This window comes from Melitaea cinxia, chromosome 30 (assembly GCF_905220565.1).
Source record: "Melitaea cinxia chromosome 30, ilMelCinx1.1, whole genome shotgun sequence".
NCBI classification, from domain to species: Eukaryota; Metazoa; Arthropoda; class Insecta; order Lepidoptera; family Nymphalidae; genus Melitaea; species Melitaea cinxia.
In genome coordinates, this window is record NC_059423.1 from 1,153,494 (window position 1) to 1,180,783 (window position 27,290).

General features: G+C 42.7%; 1 protein-coding gene across 2 annotated transcripts in view; it reads left to right on the top strand.

The window, feature by feature from the left end:
* LOC123668303 (acetyl-CoA carboxylase) overlaps positions 1-27,018 on the top strand; it is a 113,714-nt gene extending 86,696 nt beyond the window's left edge. For both annotated transcript variants that reach the window (XM_045602062.1, XM_045602063.1), the window contains 30 exons: positions 324-433; positions 818-946; positions 1,438-1,620; positions 2,036-2,175; positions 2,506-2,716; positions 3,614-3,706; positions 4,433-4,590; positions 5,581-5,761; positions 6,049-6,164; positions 7,040-7,160; positions 7,524-7,620; positions 8,164-8,270; positions 8,730-8,831; positions 9,239-9,341; positions 9,896-9,996; positions 10,629-10,799; positions 12,245-12,464; positions 15,256-15,394; positions 15,698-15,911; positions 16,520-16,706; positions 17,527-17,654; positions 18,391-18,505; positions 18,942-19,119; positions 19,472-19,587; positions 20,391-20,483; positions 24,263-24,357; positions 24,613-24,678; positions 25,116-25,292; positions 26,246-26,386; positions 26,823-27,018. In XM_045602062.1, the coding sequence (XP_045458018.1) occupies positions 324-433; positions 818-946; positions 1,438-1,620; positions 2,036-2,175; positions 2,506-2,716; positions 3,614-3,706; positions 4,433-4,590; positions 5,581-5,761; positions 6,049-6,164; positions 7,040-7,160; positions 7,524-7,620; positions 8,164-8,270; positions 8,730-8,831; positions 9,239-9,341; positions 9,896-9,996; positions 10,629-10,799; positions 12,245-12,464; positions 15,256-15,394; positions 15,698-15,911; positions 16,520-16,706; positions 17,527-17,654; positions 18,391-18,505; positions 18,942-19,119; positions 19,472-19,587; positions 20,391-20,483; positions 24,263-24,357; positions 24,613-24,678; positions 25,116-25,292; positions 26,246-26,386; positions 26,823-26,900 (4,070 nt within the window). In that variant the 3' untranslated portion in view covers positions 26,901-27,018. The remainder of the gene's footprint in view (positions 1-323; positions 434-817; positions 947-1,437; positions 1,621-2,035; positions 2,176-2,505; positions 2,717-3,613; positions 3,707-4,432; positions 4,591-5,580; positions 5,762-6,048; positions 6,165-7,039; positions 7,161-7,523; positions 7,621-8,163; positions 8,271-8,729; positions 8,832-9,238; positions 9,342-9,895; positions 9,997-10,628; positions 10,800-12,244; positions 12,465-15,255; positions 15,395-15,697; positions 15,912-16,519; positions 16,707-17,526; positions 17,655-18,390; positions 18,506-18,941; positions 19,120-19,471; positions 19,588-20,390; positions 20,484-24,262; positions 24,358-24,612; positions 24,679-25,115; positions 25,293-26,245; positions 26,387-26,822) is intronic.
* Positions 27,019-27,290: the final 272 nt, after the last annotated feature.

Here is a 27,290-nt window from a genome sequence, read left to right on the forward strand (position 1 = left end):
AAATTAAAAATCATCAAAATCGGTACACCCAGTAAAAGTCATGCGAATTTTCGAGAGTTTCCCTCGATTTCTCTGGGATCCCATCATCAGATCCTGGTTTCCTTACCATGTTACCAAACTAGGGATATCTACTTTCCAACAAAAAAAAAAAGAATTATCCAAATCGGTTCATAAACGATAAAGTTATCCCCGAACATACATTAAAAAAAATATATACGGTCGAATTGAGTAACCTCCTCCGTTTTTGAACTCGGTTAATAGGATGATAATGATCGCTTTAAAGTTCTGGGTATCCAGTACTATATTTGGGTCTGTGTGTCCAGGGTCGTACGACAAGTGTGTGATGGCGCTCCGAGACCGCTATAAAGACAACATGCAAGTAGTCGCGAACATTATCTTCTCCCACAACCAAGTCGCTAAGAAGAATCTCTTGGTGAGTAACTTTTGATTCAATTTTTGCCTTTTTGGGGCGCTTTGGTCGCAGCCTATCAGTAAGTTTGGGCGTTTGAGCTCGTGTTTTTTTTTGAAAAAGTTTCTTCTCCGCTTGCTGATAAAGTCTATCTCGCACGTAAGCTCCTGATAGGGTTTCTCGGCTGGATTTAGAATAATTTAGTAGATAATAGGTAATAGAGCCAGTTTAGTCTCAACTAATAAACTGTCTGAATTTAAATGTTTCCAATAAAATTATCTGTTAGATAAAAGGAATTTTAAATTATTTCAGAAAATATGTATATCAGCCAAATGCTACCTACAACACAGGCATCAAGCCTATCTCAGGAACAGTCGACCGGGTTTAAAGACATATAATATTTTCCAGGTGACCATGCTAATCGACCACCTGTGGTCAAACGAGCCAGGTCTCACGGACGAGCTGGCGGCCACCCTCAACGAGTTGACTTCATTGCACAGGGCCGAGCACAGCCGCGTCGCCTTACGGGCTAGGCAGGTGGGTAGCACTCCAATACACTTACTGTTTAATATCTTATGAAACCCATTTATCGATAGATTTTCGCCTAATAATATACACAAGTCAGAATCAGAATTAATATTGAATTAACTATGAGAGAAAAGAAGTTGACAGTGTTATGTATATTAAAAATTATTTATTTGGACTATGTGATGGGTATAACAATTGCTTTTTGGTTCAAGGCTGGTAGGTTCGATTCCCGCCACATGGCTGAGTGTAAAAAATATGTTTATATTATTTATGTATGTCAGCAAAATAAAAATTAAAACGAGTGCGCTTTAGACCTCACGACTGAATTAAAATTTCCTTAGCTCCATCTAACTTATATCATCCTACTTCAAAAATATGTTTCTATAACAGTCGGCTGTTACCTTTAACAGAGGCACTAAGTGGCCTACCCAAGGAACAGACGACTGTGTTTATATGCCAAACATTTTTTTTAATCGACACCATTGTGCCCCATCCCCCAGGTGCTAATCGCAGCCCACCAGCCCGCCTACGAGCTGCGCCACAACCAGATGGAGTCGATCTTCCTCTCAGCCGTGGACATGTACGGACACGACTTCCATCCGGAGAATCTTCAGAAGCTAATCCTGTCGGAAACTTCGATATTCGACATTCTTCATGATTTCTTCTATCACACTAACGCTGCGGTGAGTACTGAACCTGTTATTTTAAACCTCACGTACGGCTCACCTGATGGTAAGCGACTTCCGTAGCTTCTGGACAGCTGCAACACCAGAAGCATCGCAAGCGCGTTGCCAACCCTATCCCCAATTCCCTTGGTTTGAGGTAATTCCCCAGTTCTGCTACAGATTTATACTGGGTGGACCGATTTTAATGATTCTTTTTATATTAGAAAGCTGGTGCTTGGTGTATTGTCACATATTAATTTGAGATCCGACGAGTAGTTTTAGAGTTAAACCTAATAATGTGTATTGTTTCTGTACTTGCCGATGTAAATTGAAACCGAATACTTTGTGGTACCTCAATAGCTTTTTACTCACTGCACCGATTTTGATGATTCTTTTTCCATCCTTTTATTAATTTAATGTAATTTTGCCCCAGGTGTGTAATGCAGCGTTAGAAGTGTACGTGCGTCGTGCGTACACGTCTTACGATATCACATGTCTGCAACATTTGGCACTGTCTGGAGAATTGGGCGTTGTCCATTTCCAATTCGTACTGCCCACTGGACACCCTAACAGGTATGTGTTCTGGTCGAAGTTTTGGCGGGATGTTTGGCCAACTTTATGGTGGTAGAAACGAGTAGATACATTTTTTTGTCTTATGTAATTCCCTGTTAAATAGTGATATGGACTGACTGGGCATAGAACACTTTCTCCATGTACAAACACACAATACACAAGTACAAACGAAACATTCATATGGCCAATATAAATGTTTGTCATGTGCGGGGATCGAACCCGCGACTGTTAGTGCAACAGCCAGTGCTATCGCTGCCGCTCCAAAGCGTCATTATTTATTTAACGTACAGTTAGGCTTCTGGAGACCAAAGCTTACTTTAATGTCCCTAGAATACCAATCAGCCAGTCGGAAATCGAACTAGCATCAGCCCAAGATCAAGAAGGCGTTCCTGCTGAACTGTCCACCGCGGCGATGAGGAAATGTCACCACCGTACTGGAGCTCTTGCCGCTTTTAACTCTTTTGAGCAGTTTGTGGAGTACGCTGATGAGTTATTGGATCTGGTTCACGACTTCGCCAGTTCCGCTACTGTAAGGAAAGAGGTAAGTTTGGTTGACCCATGTATAAGTCATAGATGTGCCTTATTCCCTTATTCATGATGTAATCTGAAACATAGATATTAAATTCTAAGAGAAATGATGACACTACTGAGGTAGGGAGGCGGGATATTTTTTGCTCAAAATCTGGAGCAGTCCTGGAGAAGGATCTCAACCTTACAGAAGATCAAAGCTAAATAATACTACTTTCAATGTTGTGTTCCTGTATGACTAAGGTAGCAGAGCTACGGGGGGGGGGGGGGGGAATTACAAATGAATAATTAAAAGTGACATGTAAGACACATGTCTTTGTATTTAAATATTAAATTATTTTTTTTGTCCATTTTGACCTAGATTAGATAATAATAATCAAAATCAATTTAATAATTTATTTATTCAAAACTACGGTTGAAAGGCACATTTGAACTGTCAATTTACAGAATGGTATTATTACTAATAAACCAATATTAAAATTACACACAGTACGTGTCGACGTGGTTTACACCGTAACTTTAAATTATTATGTGCTGTGTGGCTACGGCACCAAAGAATATAGCCACCCCCTCTCTTCCCGTGGGTGTCGTAAGAGGCGACTAAGGCATAGCAAGGTTCCACAACCACCTTGGAACTTAAGAAGCCGACCGATGGCGGGATAACGATCTAACCGCTGGCTTTGAAATACATAGGCCGAAGACGGGCAGCAGCGTCTTCGGTGCGACAAAGCCAGCCCTGCGGTCACCAACCCGCCTGCCCAGCGTGGGGACTATGGGCAAAGCACACGAGTTCACGTTATTTTTGGCACGAACTTGTGGAGGCCTGTGTCCAGCAGTGGACTGCGATAGGCTGGAATGATGATGATGAATGATTTAAATTATTTTCCTGTAATATGAGTTTTATTTGTAGGATTTACAAGCGCTTCAAGATGGCAGTGAGAATAGGGACAGCACTAGTATCAACGTTGGACTTGACTACAAGCCGAACATCGAAGAGGATGTGGTGAGTGGACTGATACAGCTTCAACTTGCTAACTGAATTATATAGGAGACCAGCTCTCCGCTTGGGCCTTTGCCTGCGTGGATTCAACGATTTTGGGCTGTTCGTTTTCTACAATTAAAATTTGGCCTGTAGTATGTGCCACAATGTATTAATGTAGCAATCTTCTTGATGCTTCTTGTAAGCTGGTGAAGAGCGTTACGGAAGGCGTGTATAAATCCTGAAGAGTGTTTAAATGCTGTTTCAAATGCGGTGCAGGTTCTGTGTTCACTGTAAAATCTTAAAAGACGAAAGAACCCTTAACGATATCGTATTATATAATTATAATGGGATTATATTCAAGATTTTTTTCTATTTAGGAATTTATCATTTCGATTCAAATTTTATATTATGTTATGGTTCTTGATTCGGTTGTGTTTTTCAGTGTATTACCTCTTAACTTTTTACTGTATCGATTTTAATGATTCTTCTTTTTGTTCAAACGCTGATGTTTACCGTATTTTTCCACCAATTTCAGCGTGATCCGACGAGTAAATTTTGAGCTATCGCTATTTAATTTATATTGTACTATACTTGTCGATATTTTAAGTTTTTTAATGATTGAGAACAACACACCACCTTAATTATAGTTATTTGTGTATACTGTGCTTGCTATTAATTGGTTTTTGTGTTTATTATTAGTTTTAAGTTATTATAGCAATCAATAATAAGTAATGTTTGTTTGATCAGCCGCTAGAGCCTATCCACATCCTGATGATCGGCATCCGGGACAACGGGGACAATGACGATGGAGCTGTGTCCCGTCGCTTCGGACAGTTCTGCAGGGTGCACGCGAGAGAGCTGACCCTCAAGAGGATCCGGAGGATCACCTTCATGCTGCTAATCAAGTGAGCACCCCAGACCGTTGTGTCTACTACTGTGAACTCTTCGAAGGTAGGGCACAGCGTGAAATATTTTATCATTGATCTTAAACAAATTTGGAAATCAAATCTAAAATTTCCGAAGTAAAACTTCTTTACGCACGCTCGACTTGGAAGGTAAGCTGGTGAATGCATGTCAAGAGCGTTACGAAAAGTGTGATCGGGTGAGGCGAACGAGAGCTGAGAGGGAGATAAAAGTTAGTGAAGATATAAGAGAGAAAATTACGTTTCGTATATTACTGTAGGAGGAACTAAAGAAGTTTTACTTCAGTCGTGTGGTCAAAAGCACGATCGTTTTTTGGGTATGTCCATCCATTTCGTAATTTTTAAAGTGCTAGACCGAATCAGTTCAACCGAGGAAGTACCTCAACCCTACAAAAGATTAGAAACAAATAATAATCACCCCAAGTTACTACATGACAACACTTTGCGTTAAGTGATGAGTAAGGTGGCCTTGAGTTAGGTTAGATATCCTGGTGTCGCTGTCTTTAGGCTACGGTAACAATTTATCTTCAAGCAAACCCACTACATCATCATCATTAGCCTTAATCCGTCTATTGCAGACGATTTAGACAGTGTCAGACAGACACTGTGTCGCCTAGGACACTCTTCAGGGAAACGCAGAGTTGCCTAAGCTCTGCGCCACCCTCTCGATCTCACTGGCTAGGCCCACAGGAACGACGAGTCGATACGTGTGCAACCAGTTCGGCTGCAGGAGTCTTTCGCATTTTAGAGCTATGCCACGAATGCTTGACGGAGACCCCATTCCGGGGTTTCAAACGAAGTTTTCCTTCTCCAGAACCCTGATGATTTTGAGCCAGGTTTATCCCTCGGTCGCCTTTTACGACCCCCACGGGAAGAAAGGGGGTGGTGCTATTCTACTCGGCCACCACACGGCATACATACGACTACATCATAATAGTATATAAATTATAAATATCTCATGTGGCTTTACAGACGTCAGTTCCCCAAGTTCTTCACATACCGGGCCCGAAACGACTTCACGGAAGACACGATCTACCGCCACCTGGAACCGGCCTCCGCCTTCCAGCTGGAACTGTACCGCATGCGGAGCTATGACCTGGAGGCGCTGCCCACGAGCAACCAGAAAATGCATCTCTATCTCGGGAAGGCCAAGGTGACTTATTCTCATTCTAGAGACATTTTTAGACCAGATAAATTGCAAAAGGATTAAGCTCCGATAATTCTCGTACATGGAGCAATAGGCCTATGCCCAGCCGTGGGATGTTACCGCCTGAATCATTTAAGCAGTAGCTAGAATGGTCTTTGGTGTGTGGTAAACTTGGAACCGCTGCTAACCAGCGACCAGAAAATTCACCTGTACCTTGGGAAGTCCAAGGTGAAACAGAACATACTTTTAATTCAATGTAATATTGACAATTTGGTTATAATATTTTGTGACAGGTCAAAAAGGGTCAAGAGGTGACGGACTACCGGTTCTTCATACGCTCCATCATCAGGCATCAAGATCTCATCACGAAGGAGGCGTCTTTCGAATACCTACAGAATGAGGGAGAGAGGTAAGCCGATACTTAAATTTATAGGACACTAGCATCCCGCCCCGGCTTCGCACGGGTATTTAACAAACATTTCAAAAAAAAAAAAAATTTTTTTTTGACAATATAGTAATTTCCCTAATTTTTTTTTTAAGGATGTCACCCGCGAATAGTGTTGCTTACCAACAGTAAAAGTTTTTTTCAAATCGGTTCAGTAGTTTCGGAGCCTATTTAATGCAAACAAACACACAATAAAATCTTTTCTCTTTATAATATTAGTATAGATGAGAGTTTGTTTGCTTTTTTGTTAGTAACTGTGTAATTTTCAGAACCGTATCATTAATGCACTTGAAACTTGTCTAATAGTAATAATAGTATTAAAAAAACATTTAATTTAATCGATGATTAAAATGAGAATCATCGAAATTGGTCCATCCAATAGAAAGTTATGAGGTAGTATAGTATAGTATAGTAGTAGAAGTATATGACAACCGTCCATGAAAAAATGGTCAAGACAGTAAATACGCGTTATTAGAGATTACTCAAAAAGTACTCGAAAAGTAATCGGTAAAAATTTTGAGTAATCTTTGATAATGCGTATTTACTTGACAATTTTTTCGTCTACCCACGTTGTATTACTTGTCGATGTAAGCGAAGTCGGTTTTTTTTTTCGTTTGCCAGCAACATAATTAATTTTGTTTTTGAAGTAAAACTTTTTTACGCACGTTCGACTTGGAGGGTAAGCTGGTGAATTCGTTACGAAAAGTGTGATCGGACGAGGCGAACGGAAGTTGAGAGGGAGATATGAGTTAGTGATGATAGAAAGAGAGAGAGTTACGTTTTTACGAAGTTTTACTTCAGTCCTGTGGTCTAAAGCGCATTCTTTTTTTTATCTACAGGGTGTTATTGGAAGCAATGGACGAATTAGAAGTGGCGTTCTCCCACCAGCTCGCCAAGAGGACGGACTGCAACCATATATTCCTGAATTTCGGACCCACTGTTATCATGGACACCGCTAAGGTGACTATTTAATGGGGTTCTGTGGGATTTTACATGACATTTTATTCGTTTTTAAATTGAAGTAAGTCTTAGGTTACTAATAGATATGGTTCTATAGGATTATACGTGGCGTAATTTTTTTTTTTAAATTGAAGTGTGGATTTTACCTTACTCTGTATTCATTTTTATTAAATAGTCAGAAAAGTAGTTGCATTTTAGTATCTGTGAATTGGAATAGCCGGTAAACTAGCAGTTGTTGCACGCGATGCTCTCTTAGATAATTTCTAATTATAGTGGTCATGTTAAAGGACCCACAAGTGACCTGCTGGTCAAAGGGACGAACTCATAAAAGGGAAACGTTCTAACATATGTTTGTTCCTGTAGATTGAGGAGTCAGTCCTCGGCATGGTGATGAGGTACGGGCCTCGTCTCTGGAAACTGAGGGTGTTGCAGGCGGAGATCAGATTTACTTTGAGAATCGGTGAGTTCATTGAGGCATTTTATATTGCCTTATGATGACCATTCGGTAGTACATAAGATAGTGTTAATATTCCTTATTATAACAGTAACACACCAATACACAAATAAACGTACGCACAGACACATACGCATACGCACGCTCGCGCACGACATACGAAGTTCCGTGTTAAGTAACAGACAACAGATAATGTACATACACATAGAGAAATTTTAGTGTCTTTAATTTAATAAGTAAATTTCTTGCCGATTCTCCTCTGCAGAATCTACATTCCGAATCGGTGGTAGCTTCGTTTTTACAAAAATAATAATTAATTTCTAAAGTTTTAATTTGTAAAATGACGATTCGAAAGTGCTCTTGGAGCCTATTTGAATAAAGCTATTTTTGATTTTGATTTTGAAATATACATTACACAAAAACCTGGGAGCAGGAGTCGAACCCACCTTGATAACTCTGGAACAGCATAATGGTTAAGAACACTGCCAAGTCAAAGTTTAAATTAGGCCTTCAATTATTGTTTAAAAGTGAATGTTATTATGTCCAAAGGTCCCGGAGCGCCGACCAAGAACGTGCGCCTGTGTCTGTCGAACGGCTCGGGGTACTCGTTGGACATATACACGTACGAGGAGGTGATCGACCCCAGGACTGGCGTGGTGAGTAATCAGTTCGGCATTTAATGTTTTGTAATGCTTACGCGAACTTTTTCGGATTTTGTCGCGGTTTATTAAAAATATTTTTACATGCCTGACGTTTGGTATAGTTTACAGTAACCATGGTAATGGAAGGTCACCGGTTCCGTTTCATTAGAAAGTTTATTTAATATATAGGATAGCCAATTGGCGCGGTCTGTAATGGTGTATTTATAAAATAATTATTTCTATGTATATTCGTATGTGTAGGAATAGACGACCGTGTGTGAATATTATAAGATATTTATTTATTGAATATATGGAAAGAAATGTAAACCGCGGGTTCGAATCCCGCTGGAGCGGTCAATTTTTAATATGATATTCAAAAAATGTTTAGAACTCTTAATGTGTGGGTAACACAAAAATAAAATCGTACATATTAAGAAATGTAAATTTTATACTCACATAATTGTTTGTTTTCAGATAATATTCCAGTCGTTTGGACCGAAGCAGGGTCCAATGCACGGTCTACCAATATCGACGCCCTACGTCACAAAGGACTATTTGCAACAGAAGAGGTTCTTGGTAAGTCAAAAATGACACAGTGCGCAGTTTTAGAATCTTTTACTCGTTTACTGATAACGCTATCTGACGTATAACCCAATCTAACAGATATTTACGATAGTCTCCATCAAACCGTACTTTAGACAAAGAATGTCAAGTCTTTCTAATCCCAACATACGAATCCAAAAGTTGCAGTTGTTAGTTATGGTGATACTCGTCCTGAGGAATATGCAAAATAATTGCATAGTCAATCAGCAGCTTATATGCAAAATAAACTTTATCAGCTAACGGTAAAACAGGACCTTAAATCCGTAGCTGGTTTGCCACATTAGTTGAAAAAACTAAATACACATGTTCCTCAGTGACTTATTAACTTTTAAACTGGCTAAATTTTGGCAACAGGCTGTATTATCTCACTTTTCCCACAGGCCACCTCCCAAGGCACGACATACGTGTACGACATCCCCGACATGTTCAGACAAGTTGTTGAGAAACGGTGGAGAGAGTGTATCGACGAGGGGACCGTTGATGGTGAGTTGAACAGCCACGGCTAGAATGACCTTTTCTTCTATAAAGGGGTCGTCCCTTAATCACTTGATGCTTTTACCCCTTGGTGATAGTCTGTGAGGTTTTAATCTACCCGTTACACTAAAATCACTATGTTTATGATTGTAAAAAAAAAAACATCTACAACACACACACGGTCGTCTGTTCCTAAAGTAGGTAAGCAACTTAATGCTTGTGTTATAGGTAACAGCCGACTGGTATAGCAGTAAAGCAGGGTCACTAGAAACTGCGTCAACGGCAAATCAAATAAATTTTAGTCAGTAAAAGTTTCACTAAAAATTAAAGATAAAACATAATAATAATAATAATAAACTCTTTATTGTATACCAAGAGTGAGCAAAATGACCAAAATGAAAACAGGAGATGAGTACAAAAGACGGCTTTATCGCTAATGAGCGATCTCTTCCAGGCAACCTTCGGGCAGAGGAAATGGTATATATGTAGATGGTTTAGGTGTACAGTTTTAACATAAAAATATATTGATTGAATTAAAAGTAATACGAAGTTATTGTACCCAGGTCCCCCACCAGACAACGTAATGAGTTGTGTCGAACTGGTCATGGAGGCAGACGGTGAACGAAAAGTCGTGGAGGTGACCAGACTACCGGGGCAGAATACTGTAAGTGTCACGGCATGATGGGCTCATAGGACTTACCGTTTTGTGCATAAGATAAAAATGGCACGGTTTAGTTAATTTTCTCCTTTTTCCAAATTGAACATGGTGCAAAATCTGCAATAATATGTCAAGCTTTTGATCAAGGTAAGATATAGAAATTTTTGCTCTAAAATTGGAGCAGTCTGACTGAATAAGTATTTCATCCTTAAGATCCATAAGAAGATCACACTTCCTGATAATAGAGTAGTCCAGGCTAGAGGTCCATGTCCAGCCGCTTATCATAATTTTGACGCGTTAGCGCAGCGGTCACAGCACTGGCTGTCGCGCTGGCGGTTGCGGGATCGATCCCCGCTCACGATAGACATTTGTATCGGCCATATAGATGTTTGTCGTGGTCTGGGCGTTTGTGCTTGTGTATTGTGTGTGTTTCCGGAACCAATACAGCCCCAGCACAGGAGAAAATCCTACTGGGGGCCGTTGAGTGTGAAGCGTTTATCATTATTATAATTTCTCTAAATACTGCTAAGACAATTACATCCAATTCTGTTTAATCTTTTTTTTGTATATAATTAATTTCTCAATAAGTTTATAAACAGCGCCAAAATAAAAATCACATATTGTATATTTCTCCCCAGGTGGGTATGGTGGCGTGGCGGTTAACACTCTATACCCCCGAGTGCCCACAAGGCCGAGACATCATCCTGATTGCCAACGACCTCACACACTACATGGGCTCTTTCGGCCCTCAAGAAGACTGGCTGTACTACCGCGCGTCTGAATACGCTCGGGAGTTGAAAATACCCAGGGTAAGTTGACACAAATACCCTTACCCTTCTACTGTTAATCACGCCTTTATGCTTGCAATGAATAAGGGACGCTTAAACCGAAAGTAAAAATCATCATATCAAAAATTTCGCTCTAGCGGGTACATCGTTCCGTAGCTTAATTGGCTAGAGCGCCGACACGGTCAGTCGGAGACGCGGGTTCGAACCCCGCTGGAGCGGTCGATTTTTGATATGATATTCAAAAATGTTTAGAATTCCTAATGTGTGGGTAACACAAAAATAAAATCGTACATATGAGGGGGTTTCTCTGGTTCTACGTTTACCATTTTTGATCTCCAATAGCCCCAATCCTAACAAGGTCATTTTTTCCACTTAAGCTCTGCTCATTTCTTTAGTTCTACAGATTTTCATTTAAAGTGAACGTTTGTGTGACGTAATAGTTCGTTTTTAGTGAAGAAAACGCTCGCTACCAAATACCTCATAAATTCTCATCTTTTTTTCATACAACTAGGTCGCAAACAAGAGTACGGCTCACATGATGGTAAACGATTACCGTAGCTTATAGACGTCTGCAAGACCAGAAGCATCGCAAGCGCGTTACCGACCTTACCCCGAATCCTTCCAAGAGCTCTCACCTTACTTCGCCACAGCAACATAATACTGCTTGCATTCTCTCCAAAGTTCCTACCTTTTTTTTTGTTCCTTTACTAATTTTTAATTCTTCTCTAACTCACCGCTCCCCTCCAAAAGTAGTACAGATATTCTTGTTTTGACGCCGATTATTTCATGTAAATTTAATATGTGATAAGACAAACAATAATACGACGAACAAAGTTAGGATAAAAACCATAGAGGGCGCTATGAGTCAAAAATCAGATCTGATCCATGGACTACAAAAACGGTGTTCAAAAGTTGACATAAAAACTAAGGATAAAAAAAATAAAAATAAATAAGCCTTTTATTTCCTGCATTACAGTAAATATTTACAATTTAAAAAGACAGCGTGCATGCAAAATTAATTTTAAACAATGCTATAAACATAAAAAAAAAGTCTTTTAAAAGTGTTTTAATAAATTATGTGAATATTCTAAATTGAATTTTGGATGTAAATGTACAAAAGCAAGAACCCCTCTCAACGGAGGGTAAAGGCCTCCTCCAGAGATGACCAATATTCTCTATCCCCTGCTACGTGCATCCATTGATTACCAGCTATTTTTGTAACGTCGTCTGCCCAGCGTGTAATTGGTCTACCCCTTTTTCTTTGGCCCGATGGTCCCAACCATGATGTAGTCTTTTTGGTCCAGCGACTGTCAGTAAGTCTGGCTACATGTCCAGCCCATCGCCATTTCAGCTTCTGCAAGTAACTGAGAGCGTCGATGACTTTGCTTTTCTGTCTTATGGCAGTGTGGCGGATTCTTTGGAAAAACTAAGGATAAGCTGTTCTAATTTACCTCCCCCTTTCCCAGCTGTACGTGAGCGTGAACTCGGGGGCGCGCATCGGGGTGGCCGAGGAGGTGAAGAGCGAGTTCCAGGTGGCCTGGCTGGACGGCGAGCGGCCCGACCGCGGCTTCCGCTACCTCTACCTGTCGCCCGAGGCCTACTCGCGCCTCGCCGCGCTCAACTGCGTCAAGACCGAGCTCATCGACGACGAGGGCGAGGCGCGCTACCGCATCACCGACATCATAGGTACCGTACGACCTACCTTTACCTGTTCCGCTACCTCTACCTGTCCCCCGAGGCCTACTCGCGCCTCGCCGCGCTCAACTGCGTCAAGACCGAGCTCATCGACGACGAGGGCGAGGCGCGCTACCGCATCACCGACATCATAGGTACCGTACGACCTACCTTTACCTGTTCCGCTACCTCTACCTGTCCCCCGAGGCCTACTCGCGCCTCGCCGCGCTCAACTGCGTCAAGACCGAGCTCATCGACGACGAGGGCGAGGCGCGCTACCGCATCACCGACATCATAGGTACCGTACGACCTACCTTTACCTGTTCCGCTACCTCTACCTGTCCCCCGAGGCCTACTCGCGCCTCGCCGCGCTCAACTGCGTCAAGACCGAGCTCATCGACGACGAGGGCGAGGCGCGCTACCGCATCACCGACATCATAGGTACCGCAGGACCTACCTCTACCTGTTCCGCTACCTCTACCTGTCCCCCGAGGCCTACTCGCGCCTCGCCGCGCTCAACTGCGTCAAGACCGAGCTCATCGACGACGAGGGCGAGGCGCGCTACCGCATCACCGACATCATAGGTACCGCAGGACCTACCTCTACCTGTTCCGCTACCTCTACCTGTCCCCCGAGGCCTACTCGCGCCTCGCCGCGCTCAACTGCGTCAAGACCGAGCTCATCGACGACGAGGGCGAGGCGCGCTACCGCATCACCGACATCATAGGTACCGCAGGACCTACCTCTACCTGTTCCGCTACCTCTACCTGTCCCCCGAGGCCTACTCGCGCCTCGCCGCGCTCAACTGCGTCAAGACCGAGCTCATCGACGACGAGGGCGAGGCGCGCTACCGCATCACCGACATCATAGGTACCGCAGGACCTACCTCTACCTGTTCCGCTACCTCTACCTGTCCCCCGAGGCCTACTCGCGCCTCGCCGCGCTCAACTGCGTCAAGACCGAGCTCATCGACGACGAGGGCGAGGCGCGCTACCGCATCACCGACATCATAGGTACCGCAGGACCTACCTCTACCTGTTCCGCTACCTCTACCTGTCCCCCGAGGCCTACTCGCGCCTCGCCGCGCTCAACTGCGTCAAGACCGAGCTCATCGACGACGAGGGCGAGGCGCGCTACCGCATCACCGACATCATAGGTACCGCAGGACCTACCTCTACCTGTTCCGCTACCTCTACCTGTCCCCCGAGGCCTACTCGCGCCTCGCCGCGCTCAACTGCGTCAAGACCGAGCTCATCGACGACGAGGGCGAGGCGCGCTACCGCATCACCGACATCATAGGTACCGCAGGACCTACATCTACCTGTTCCGCTACCTCTACCTGTCCCCCGAGGCCTACTCGCGCCTCGCCGCGCTCAACTGCGTCAAGACCGAGCTCATCGACGACGAGGGCGAGGCGCGCTACCGCATCACCGACATCATAGGTACCGCAGGACCTACCTCTACCTGTTCCGCTACCTCTACCTGTCCCCCGAGGCCTACTCGCGCCTCGCCGCGCTCAACTGCGTCAAGACCGAGCTCATCGACGACGAGGGCGAGGCGCGCTACCGCATCACCGACATCATAGGTACCGCAGGACCTACCTCTACCTGTTCCGCTACCTCTACCTGTCCCCCGAGGCCTACTCGCGCCTCGCCGCGCTCAACTGCGTCAAGACCGAGCTCATCGACGACGAGGGCGAGGCGCGCTACCGCATCACCGACATCATAGGTACCGCAGGACCTACCTCTACCTGTTCCGCTACCTCTACCTGTCCCCCGAGGCCTACTCGCGCCTCGCCGCGCTCAACTGCGTCAAGACCGAGCTCATCGACGACGAGGGCGAGGCGCGCTACCGCATCACCGACATCATAGGTACCGCAGGACCTACCTCTACCTGTTCCGCTACCTCTACCTGTCCCCCGAGGCCTACTCGCGCCTCGCCGCGCTCAACTGCGTCAAGACCGAGCTCATCGACGACGAGGGCGAGGCGCGCTACCGCATCACCGACATCATAGGTACCGCAGGACCTACCTCTACCTGTTCCGCTACCTCTACCTGTCCCCCGAGGCCTACTCGCGCCTCGCCGCGCTCAACTGCGTCAAGACCGAGCTCATCGACGACGAGGGCGAGGCGCGCTACCGCATCACCGACATCATAGGTACCGCAGGACCTACCTCTACCTGTTCCGCTACCTCTACCTGTCCCCCGAGGCCTACTCGCGCCTCGCCGCGCTCAACTGCGTCAAGACCGAGCTCATCGACGACGAGGGCGAGGCGCGCTACCGCATCACCGACATCATAGGTACCGCAGGACCTACCTCTACCTGTTCCGCTACCTCTACCTGTCCCCCGAGGCCTACTCGCGCCTCGCCGCGCTCAACTGCGTCAAGACCGAGCTCATCGACGACGAGGGCGAGGCGCGCTACCGCATCACCGACATCATAGGTACCGCAGGACCTACCTCTACCTGTTCCGCTACCTCTACCTGTCCCCCGAGGCCTACTCGCGCCTCGCCGCGCTCAACTGCGTCAAGACCGAGCTCATCGACGACGAGGGCGAGGCGCGCTACCGCATCACCGACATCATAGGTACCGTAGGACCTACCTCTACCTGTTCCGCTACTTGTTCGGCCACGCTTAAGCTGTGAAGTCATTAATTCTCTTAAAAAATTTAGATAAGCACCTCTACTTGTAACTTTACACTTATAATGCTCATAAGCAGCGCTTCCGCACGCCTCTAATTGCTAAAGACGCCCTCAAACACATTCTGTATTTCATGTAAATTAATATAAAACTTTCTCCACAGGCAAAGAGGACGGCCTCGGTGTTGAGTGCCTCAGGGACGCGGGGCTGATAGCCGGGGAGACGGCTCAAGCTTACGAGGACGTGGTCACCATATCCGTGGTCACCTGCAGAGCCATCGGCATCGGTTCTTATGTGGTCAGGTGAGAGCTTTTGTGCTGAAAAACATAACTGTTGTGTATTCTGTCGATATTGTTCTGCAGTATTCTCAAATATGACATTTTTACTATGACTCTTTTCCTATTTGTGTCATTAGTATAACGTTATAGTTAAAAGTATATTTAAAAAAAGTAATTCAATGTCCCCCGATGGCCTAATATCAATTTTTAGACATTACATGTAAGTGCTTATTAAAAAAAAAAGACGATTAATTAACAAAAACGAAAAATATAGTGTTACGTAATTTGCGAAATCGGGTAATAACGCTAACAATCCTTTATCCCCAGATTGGGCCACCGCGTCATTCAAGTGGAATCCTCCTACATAATCCTCACCGGGTACGCAGCGCTCAACAAGGTGCTGGGGCGCGCGGTGTACGCCAGCAACAACCAGCTGGGTGGGGTTCAGATCATGCACAACAATGGGGTCACCCACGCCGTGGCCCCCACGGACCTGGAGGCGATTAGAACCGCTGTTAGGTGGCTCTCCTATGTGCCCAAGGTTGGTACTCTTCAAGTGTTCTTTGGCACTGATGGACGGGTGGATTGATGTGGCCCCCACAGACCTGGAGGCAGTTAGAACTGCCGTCAGCTGACTCTCCTTTGTTTCCAAAGTTGGTACTTCTTAACTGTTCTTAGACAGTTGTAAAAATGTATTGGTAGGAATGAATATTAATTTTATTATGGAAAAATAATGTGTTTGTAAATATTACTCGACGCGCAAACAATAGTAGACGACGCGTTGGCGCAACGGTCACAGCCCTGGTTTGTGGCTGTTGCGCTGGCGGTCGCGGGTTCAATCACCGCACATGAAAAACATTTGTGTTAGCTTTGCAGATGTTTACCGATGTCTGGGTGTGCAATCCTTGTGGTTCTCCCCACCGTGTCTCGGAGAGCACGTTAAGTTGTCGGTCCCGGTTGTTATCATGTACACCTGATATCGATCGTTACTCACAGTAGGGAATATATACGCCAACCCGCATTGGAGCAGCGTGGTGGATTAAGCGCTGATCCTTCTCCTACGTGGGGAAAGAGGCCTATGCCCAGTAGTAGGGATATTACAGGCTGAGGCGTTTATATTTTTAACGGTCCCCTAAATTTTGACACCAGGATAAACTTAGCATGGTGCCCATAATGAAATGCGCGGACCCCGTCGACCGCCCCGTGGACTGGATACCCCCCCGTGCGGCCCACGACCCTCGCCTGATGCTAACTGGAGACAATCTCAGATCTGGCTTCCTGGATGCTGGTTCCTTTGACGAGATCATGAAGCCTTGGGCTCAGACTGTTGTTACTGGTAAGTATTGGGACATCGTCTAAATTTTCTAAAGCTGGAAAAAGCTGAATACATTAAAAAAAATATTTCAAAATTTCACCCAAAAAAAGTACTCTTCATTTATTTGTATTCCTACTTTATTGAATCGGTCGAGCATCGCATTGACAAAGTTTAGTCAATTTTCAAACAATTTTTTTATTATGGTTTCCACAATTTTTACCTTTAAAGTAGAACAAACTTATTTTAATCCAGACATACAGTAGCTGCAGTGCTGCAGCATGGTGTATTAAGCTTCAACTCTTCTCCAATATGATGAAAGAGGCCTATACCCAGCAGTGGGATGTTATAAGCTCAATCGAGATATCGTATCGTCCCTCAAAATAAAAGTTTTTGCAAAATTTTCACCTTATTCCGTTTCAATCCTAAACTGGACCTCGTTTTTTTTCAGTTGAAATTATTTGACAATGTACTGTGTGGCTACGGTACTAAAGAATATAGCCACCCCCTCTCTTCCCGTGGGTGTCGTAAGAGGCGACTAAGGGATAACTCAGCTCCACTACCACCTTGGAACTTAAAAAGCCGACCGGTGGCGGGATAACCATCCAACTGCTGGCTTTGAAACACACAGGCCGAAGACGGACAGCAGCGTCTTCGGTGCGACAAAGCCAGTACTGCGGTCACCAACCCGCCTGCCCAGCGTGGTGACTATGGGCAACACACATGAGTTCACGTTATTTTTGGCGTAAACTTGTGGAGGCCTATGTCCAGCAGTGGACTGTATAGGCTGTAATGATGATTTGACAGTGTTATAAATTTTTAAAATAACGTGAAATGTGTATAGGTCGTGGTCGACTCGGTGGTATACCAGTGGGAGTGATAGCGGTGGAAACGCGGACAGTCGAAATAACGCTACCAGCTGATCCAGCCAACTACGACTCGGAAGCGAAGACCATACAGCAAGCTGGACAGGTGAGGAAAAAGACTTAACTATTAATAGCTGGCCCGGTAATCGAACAACTGCTCTTGTACGGCCATGTACTTCCTTAAACACCGGTGGTATGAGGTTCAATTCCCTCTCGGGATGGATATTTGTATATGTACAATTATTTCTTTCCGGTATGGATGTTTGTCGTTGTGGGTCTCCCCAACAGTCCCAACACCGGATAACAACCGGAGTTGTTATCATGTACACCTGATAGCGATCGTGACTCATGGTAGGGAATATATCCGCCAACCCGCATTGGAGCAACGTGATGGATTAAGCCTTTCTTCCTATATGGAGAAAGAGGTCTATGTCCAGCAGTGAAACATTGTTCTGCCATATGAATAGAGACACCGTTATCACCTTGGGGTATAATAAATAATCTACTATCTTTGATCCTATCAAATGTCCACAAACAAAAGCTTAAAAATCAATCAGAGTTTGGGGGAGTTCGGTGAGAAAGACACTATCACGTGATTTTTATATCTTAGATGTGGATTGTGGACACAAGCGAGAGACATCAAATTAACCGTCACCGTTGCGCCAACGCGGCGTTTGGATAATACAGAAAAAAAATAGATGTGTACTGCATATTGGTGAAATTTCTTCAGAATAAAAGGGAGTAATGATTCTAGAATGTTCAGCCCTGACTTTACTTTTTTCCAGATTTTTTTTGTTAACAATGCCACTTACTAAAGCCTGTTGTAACAATATTGCCTACAGGTCTGGTTCCCTGACTCAGCGTACAAGACAGCGCAGGCCATCAATGACTTTTCGCGAGAAAACCTCCCTATCCTGATCTTTGCCAACTGGAGAGGGTTCAGTGGAGGGCAGAAGGGTGAGTATCCCTTTATGAGAATAAGATAAAATAACAAGCTGAACATTCATTGAGGTAGGGTACAGCAGGGAATATCCTGCTCAAAATTTCGAGCAGCCCGACTGGGGAAGTACTTGGACCCTACAGAAGATCACAGCTAAATTTAGTTAAATGTGTTCCTGTGTGAGTAAGGTGACCAGATCTCCTGGGGGGATTGGGGATTGAGTCTGCAACGCGCTTGCGATGCTTCTGGTGTTGCAGGCGTCTATAAGCTACGGTAACCGCTAAGCATCAGATGAGCCGTACGCTTGTTTACCAATATCGTGATATAAAAAATGCATATTTTTACGGTTTGCATTCGATGAGTTATAAGCATATTCAATATTTTTGATATTATTATTTATAGTAAGTATGGCCCATATTTACGCAGTTAAAGTATCATATTTTTTTATTATAGATATGTATGAACAAATCCTGAAATTCGGCGCGGAAATCGTGAGAGCGTTAAGAGGCGCCACCGCCCCTGTTTTAGTATACATCCCCCCGGGAGCGGAGCTTCGAGGGGGGGCCTGGGCCGTCGTGGACCCCAGCGTCAACAACCTGAGGATGGAGATGTACGCGGACCCAGAGGCGAGGTGGGTGTAGCTTGGAGTACCATCAATTGTCTTATCCTTGAGTTTGGTCTAGTCGTTAGAATATTATAGTTATCGCATTGATATTGAGCGATAATCATCAACTTTTCATTAAAATTTTATGGATGTTGATTTTATGAGTAATGGGAATTTAATGAGCACCAAATACTGCTACATTTTATTTATTTTTAGTTTTTTAGTTTTTTACTGAACAAAACTATTAAATGTTTGCGACCCCTGCATGATGGGCAATGTGAGCCCACTCTATCGCCGAGCGCTCAACATCCGTGCCCATATCTGTACTCCGTATTCATTAAAAGTTTCCCAAACTAACCTCGTGGAACATTGTCCACAGAGGCGGAGTCCTAGAAGCCGAGGGTATTGTCGAGGTTAAGTTCAAACAAAGGGACATTTTGAAGACGATGCACAGACTGGACCCCGAGCTACTCAGACTGAGCGCCAGGGCTAACGGTGAGTCTAGACTTTATTTACCTTCGCTTCAGCCTGTAACATCCCACCGCTGGGCATAGGTATCTTTACCCGTGCAGGAGAAGGATCAGAGCTTAATCCACCACGCTGCTCCAATGCGGGTTGGCGGATATATTCCCTACTATGAGTAACGATCGCTATCAGGTGTACATGATAACAACCGGGACCGGCGGCTTAACGTGCTCTCCGAGGCACGGTGGGGAGACCCACAAAGACTGCACAAACACCCAGACCACGGCAAACACCTGTATGGCCAATACAAATGTTTGTCATGTGCAGGGATCGAACCCGCAACCGCCAGCGCAACAGGTACAATACATGGCTGTGACCGTTGCGCCAACGCGGCGTCGAGTCGAGAGCGTCGGGAGTATGAAATTACGCACACTTAAAGTTTAGATAGAGAATGAGTGTAGAATGCTAATATTTCTTCTAAATTATTCGTAAAAACGACATTAAATCAATAAGAAAAACATTACAACACAATATAAATATATCTAGGAATATAATTAGCGTGCAGCGTGAGCAGCGTGGTGGATAAAGCTCTGATCCTTCTCCTACGTGGGGAAAGAGGCCTATGCCCAGTAGTGGGATATTACAGGCTGAAGCGAAGCGAATTTCATACTCCTTCGTCCGCGCAATTTTCGTGAAAAGGAGTACAAAGTTTTCGCTTTACGTATTAATACATAGATTTGTCAGGTTGCATTAAACATATGACCACCAGTACAATAAAACACCGTGAGCGCTGCGCCAACGTTTATTTACATGTTTTGTATATTTTGTTGCAGAACTCAAGGATCAAATGAAGGATATCTCAAAGAACTTAGATCGTCGAGGCTCTATAGACGACGTTCTCATCAAAACCGAAGCGGGTCGTCAAGGTTAGCACAAAAAACAAAAGCCTTTTAATTATTTAATAGTATTTTTAACAATATTTATGTGGAATTAGTAGACATAGGATATACACTAATTAATCCAAAATTCGTAATAGCGTCACGTGACAGAAAATAATTCAGATCATTTGATAACTACTTTCTTTTTAAACCAGCAAAAAATTCTTATGGGTGTTTCTATCAAGAGTAATACAATTATTAACTACCAAAATTATTATTATTGATAATACTGAAATAATTCGGCTCCGAAGGACCAATATATTACAGACAATATAATATTGATACCAAGTACTTGAATCTTTGTATATATACGAGTTCGATATATATAAGGAAGTTATTGAAGTAAAACCGCCGACTTGGATAGTAAGCTGGTGAATGCGTGACGAGAGCGTTACGAAAACTGTGATTGGGCGAGGCGAACGAAAGTTGGATATAAGTTAGTGAAAGAGAGAGACTTACGTTTCGTAAGTTTTACTTCAGTCATGTGGTCTAAGTGCCCTCGTTTTTTGTAGAAATATTAAATGTTCTATTGCGATGTTCTGATCAATCCATAAAAATAAATAATAATAATTTCTTTTTACAACGCTGATCGATTCAGTAGCAAGTGAGTAATATTGAAATATGATAATATGTTTGGACATAATCATTAATATTATCAAAATAATAGTTTGACATACTCAGTTTCACAATTTCGTGTAGTTTGATACGTAGCATTCATTCATTTGTGTTAGAAAAATCATTGAATTTTCATAGGAACTGCATGGTAATAAGTTTATACAATGGAGTAGAAACCAATTATATCAATAGTATTTATTAGATGTGAACACAAGGGAGGAATTTAATTAATTCACATACATTACATACCATTTAAAACATATGTACAAGATATCAGTCCTTAGAAGCAGTCGCTAAGGCAAAACGTGTGTACATATAAAGCTATGTATATAGTTATACAGGGTGAGTCTTCATAAAGTGCACATATCAAAATCAGAGAAACTACACCCTATTTCATCGATGAAAAAAATATCAAAAAAATAATAATAATAATATTTGATTTTTAATGAATATTTTTAAAAAATTAATTGCAGCTGCTTGCCCTATTTAAATAAATCGGTGTAGCTTTTAAATTAAATGTCTTATCACGATGGAGTAAATTTTATAATGTTTGCTAATAATAGGCTATGCTCATAAAGTAAAAATATCCTAGAAATTTAATGCCATAAATTTAGAATAAAGAAGAATTTGATGAAAATCTGTTATTTTTTTCGTCATTTTTACATTAATTTTAAAATTTCTTAAAACATAGTCCTAATTACCCTACTTTTTTTATTTCTAAGTTATTATACATGGTATTAGCTTTCTAAAAGTAAAAATTGCACAATCATTACTCAAATATAACATTTTAAATCAGCGTTTAAATAAAGCAGTTAACACAGTTAAACACCGAAGTAGGAATAAAACAAAAGTATGTATCTACATAAATCATTTATTATTCTTAGGAAATTAAAATCAAATAGCCTTGCCAATAAGCTTATCATTTTGACCTAATGCATCAATTGTCCAAAATGACCACCCCGTTGTTGCAAACACATTGTAGCGCGAAGCCCAATTTGCTGCTATGCCCTACGAATCGTTTCGGGATCATTTCTGATTTCGTTTGCAACACGCAAAACTCTTTCTTTAATTTCCACTTCACTGTTTATGGGACTGCTGTACACCCTTTGCTTCATTGTTCCTCATAAAAAAATAATCTAAAGGGGTAAGATCGGGGGAACGCGCCGGCCACCCAACAAGTCCTTGTCGACCGATCCAGCGGCGCGGATAATTTTCATTTAGAAAAAACCTGACAATCAGCACTTAATGGGCAGGACATCCATCCATTTGTTGCAAACGAAATCAGAAATGAATCTCATTTATTTTTATATAGCTTTTGAAAGTAGTTATTCCAAGTAGAATTGTCTAGAATGCACCTGCGCCACTTCATTCACTGTCATAAAACCCGTTACATATACACTGGACCGCAATGAAATAGGGTCGGTTAGAAAATCTTAAATATCTTCAAAAGTATTTTTTTTAACGTGGGGAAAATCCATCATGGATACCTTCCGGCGCGGGGGTGCCAGAGGGTTGTGTCAGATTCCTACTGACTAAAAAATCACCACGCGTGAGCAGTCGTCCGCCTGGGTGGGGCGAGATGGAGTCGCGCTAGCATTCGCCACCTCGCCCCGGATCTTTAAAAGTACTTGACCTAGCTTTATGAAATAAAGACTAAATTAAAGACTTTTCAATGCCACATAAAATAATACAGAAAATCTTTTCATGTATTTTTGATTATTATATATATATACAAATAGGAAAATGTAAAATAATGGTCGTTTTTGGGATTTAGTTCCAACAAAATTCAAATAACTTGTTTCGCGTTCGTTTTGTTTTGCAATGAATAGTTATAAATATGGTGTCTTTGCCTTATAAATTTTATTATTCTGAAGTCCACATGCTGTTAACCCCTGAAGAATGTACCAGGATCCTGACGATGCTTGAGAACTGTTGGTGTGACTCTTTCAACAGTTCAGCAAGAACTCCAGCGTTGTCATGAAATTACATCCAATCTTCAAAGACCAGGAACAGGTCGAGCAAGGTGTACGACGGCGTGGGAGGATCGTTATATGGTGTCAAAAATTTTGAGAATTCGCTCTATAAAGGCTCTTGAATTAAAGAATCATCATTTACGAGCTGGAGGAAACAATCTGAGTACGGATTCAGTGAGGTGGCGTCTCGATAAGGCAAATTTAAAGCTATTGAGATCTGCAAATGGGCCAAAACTAGAAAGGCACCACAGAAACTCAAGGTTCAGTCATGGTATAGAACACGAGAATTGGACTATGAATGACTGGCCAAGGAAAGACTGTATACGAGACCGGGAGTGCGCTATAACCAAGCCTGTATAAAAGAAAAAATACGGCGGAGGCTCTGTTCACGTGTGGGCATGAATTTCTTCCAAAAGCCGTACTGAACTAGTGTTGATAGAAAACAGAACTTTACCTGCAGAAAGATATGCCACTAAAATTCGAAATGACTACGTTGGTCCATTTTTAGTGGACATGGGTGAGATTATCATTTTAATGTACTGCACACTGCCCGTCCGTATACCGCTCAGATAGTGTTTGCCTATTTTCAAGAAATAGGTATCACACACATGGAATGGCCAGAACGCCGCCCTGACTTAAACCCCTCTGAGCATGCATGAGACGAACTGGCACGACGTGTACGTCAACGGAAGTCACCGCCAATCACGCTTCGGGAAATGAAATAATCTCTAATAGAGGTATGGCAGAATATTCCGCAGCATCGCCTCAAAAACCTAGTAGAAAGTATGCCAAATCGCGTAACAGTAGTGTGAGCTCACGGAGGCAACGTAAAGTACAAAAATACGTGAAAGCGGCAAATCTACAACCGGAATCTACATTTACGAAAAAACTGAAAAAACTACGCTTTTTATTTATTACACATTTATTTATTAAAAATTAAAAAGCTTGGTTTTTTAATAATCATTTAAGCACATTAAAATATTGTTTAATTTACTCTTTATTTCATAAATCTTGGTCAGGTACTTTTGAAGATATTAAAGGTTTTCTAACCGACCCTTATTCTATGCGGTCCAGTTTAGAACCTTGTTTATTCATAATTTCACATTGTATGTAGTATACTAGTACATAGTAAACTTTAATGTTATTTATATAATATGATGTTTTTATTATTATTTTCAGCTGAAGCTCGAGTCCGAGAGTTGGAGAGCGAGCTGGTAGCTGCAGATAAGGCCATGAAGAAGAGAGAGAAGGAACTGGCGCCGATATACCACGAGGTGACTTCCATAGATATATCGTAGACTAAAATACTGGTGCACTGCCGACTTGTTTGTATAAATAAAAAATGTTTCACCAGTTCCGTTACTCGATTACATTCGACTCTAGCAATCTCTGTTTTCTTCTAATAGATAGACGCTTCTGCCTATTGGCTAAAAGTAACCTCTTCGTTATCTGTTCCACCTCCGAAAATGAGAAATGATGTGTGACTTTGGCACTCTTGATTCCTAGATTTATATTTGTCTTTCCAACAGATTGCCGTCCAATTCGCTGAACTACACGACACGGCCGAGAGGATGTTAGAAAAGGGCTGTATATTTGTAAGTAATCATGTCTAAAATTGTTTATATTTTTTTAAATTACAGCTAGGCCGGCAAACAAGAATACGGCTGGGGAGACGTTCGGGTGGCCAACTTTACATCCAATCCCCCCCAAGAGTTCTGGTCACCTTACTCATCATAGAAACACAACATTGCTTGCACTCTCTCCAAAGCCCTCGGCGTACGACTCACCTGCAACACCAGCAGCATCGCAAGTGCTATGCTGACCCCACCTGGATCCTATCCAGGAGCTCCTATCTCACTCGTAAAACTACTGATAGCAGTGCTATTCAGCTGTGATCTTCTATGAGGTCGAGGTACTTCCCTAGTTAGGCTGCTCCAGATCTTGAGCAGGATATATATAATATCAGTTTAATCTTTTAGTTTTTGTTTTTTCTGGTGTGTATTATATTTACGTGTTTTTCTCTGTCGCGTAGGATATAATTCCGTGGCGCCAATCACGCAAGATGCTATACTGGAGGTTAAAACGTCTTCTACGCCAGAATGCTCAAGAGCGCAGAGTACAGGCGGCCGCCGCGCCCGAGCCGCTCGGACAGCGCGCCGCCGCCGCCACACTGCGGCGGTGGTTCGCGGAGGACCAGGGGGAGACGCAGGTAACTGGTTACGTCGAGTCACGGACAGGTCACGTCGAGTCACTTACAGGTCACATCGAGTCACGTACAGGTCACATCGAGCTACTTAACCTGCAGTGACAGAGCCGCTCGGACGACGGCGAGGACCAGGAGGAGACGCAGGTAACCGGTCACGTCGAGTCCGGACAGGTCACGTCGAGTCACGTACAGGTCACATCGAGTCACGTACAGGTCACATCGAGCTACTTAACCTGCAGTGACAGAGCCGCTCGGACGACGGCGAGGACCAGGAGGAGACGCAGGTAACCGGTCACGTCGAGTCCGGACAGGTCACGTCGAGTCACGTACAGGTCACATCGAGTCACGTACAGGTCACATCGAGCTACTTAACCTGCAGTGACAGAGCCGCTCGGACGACGGCGAGGACCAGGAGGAGACGCAGGTAACCGGTCACGTCGAGTCACGGACAGGTCACATCGAGTTACGTATAAGTTACGTATAACGGCAGACCGTCGCTTACCGTCAAGTAAAACTAAAATCACATATAATCGATTTGTGGACTACCCACAGAGAACGTTAAAGAACAACGTTCCCACCCCCTAAATCAGGGCTTAGACAGTGGTCAGCCTGCTGTTAGTCTGGATTAAAATTGCAGTTGGTGATTTAAAACAAAGCTATTTTGTTTATTAATCCAGCTATTCTCAAACTATATCGAAAGACACCTTTTGATTGTGTACAAAGTTCCCCGAAGTATAAAATTCGAAAAAAATTCCATTATGCCTCGTTATTATAGCTTGCTAAAGCAGGTATCGTATTTCGAAAATTTAGAACGAACAAAAAATAATAACAGATTTAACCACAGCGTGGCATGTTTTAATTTGATTGATGGTTTTTGTATTTACTTAAAAAATACACAGTATATGCAATTTAAAGTTTCTGGTATCATTTTTAATACGAGATGCGTTTGGCCCCAGTCCCACCAGTGGGAACACGACAACGAAGCCGTCTGCAAGTGGCTGGAGGCCCAGGCGGACGACAACGACTCTGTGCTCGAGAGGAACTTGAGAGCGATCAAGCAGGATGCTGTGCTGCAGACTGTCAATCGACTTGTTATGGTTAGTGTGTCTATCACTATATACATGTATGTCTGGTTCTTATATTAAAAAAACGGTTCGTTAATAAAACTAATCGTTGTTTGAGTATATGAACCCTGCATACGTGTTAAATTATCAGCAAAATAAACATAATCTAGTAAAATTGTTGCCGCCAGTTATCTATTTTCTTTAATTTAGAAAACCATTTAAAAAAAAGATGTTATAGGAATAATTTTATATTTATAATTAAGATACAATTAACTTTAATGGATTCACATTGAATCTGTGTTTAATTATGTTTTATTATTCTTATTTATCCGTTTAAAAAAAAAGTGAATATAAATCAAGCCTAAAACACATGGATAAAGATGCCTGCTTTCGTGTTCATATAAAAAGCTACCGTGAACATCGTTCCATTTTTTTTTATAATAAATGTGCTCGTATTTTTCCCCCTCAGGAACTAACGCCGTCCCAACGCGCTGAGTTTGTGAGAAAGATCACGGCCTTGGAGATGGAACAGGACTTCAAAAACTGATCCTATATTTACGAATATTAGTTTTAAATGTGTAAAATACATGATTTAGTATAAGTTGAATCGTCAAAGGATCGTGGGAATTTATAAAATAAAATTATTTATTTTTTTATTTAGTTCACTTATTACGTTTTTTTGTGACTTTACTCGTTATAAAGTGGTACTTTGTATTTTTAACCGACTTTAAGAAAAAGAAGGTTGGCAATTCGACTGTATTTTTTTTTTTCAAAATAAATACTCTTTAGAATATTAAGAAATATGAGAAACTTTTTTTACGACTTGTAAAAGTACATTTTTTTACTGATGCTCGAGTGAAGTTGTAAAAGTTAATATTATTCATGATTGAATAATTAAATTCCTTCCCGTGGGTGTCGTAAGAGGCGACTAAGGGAT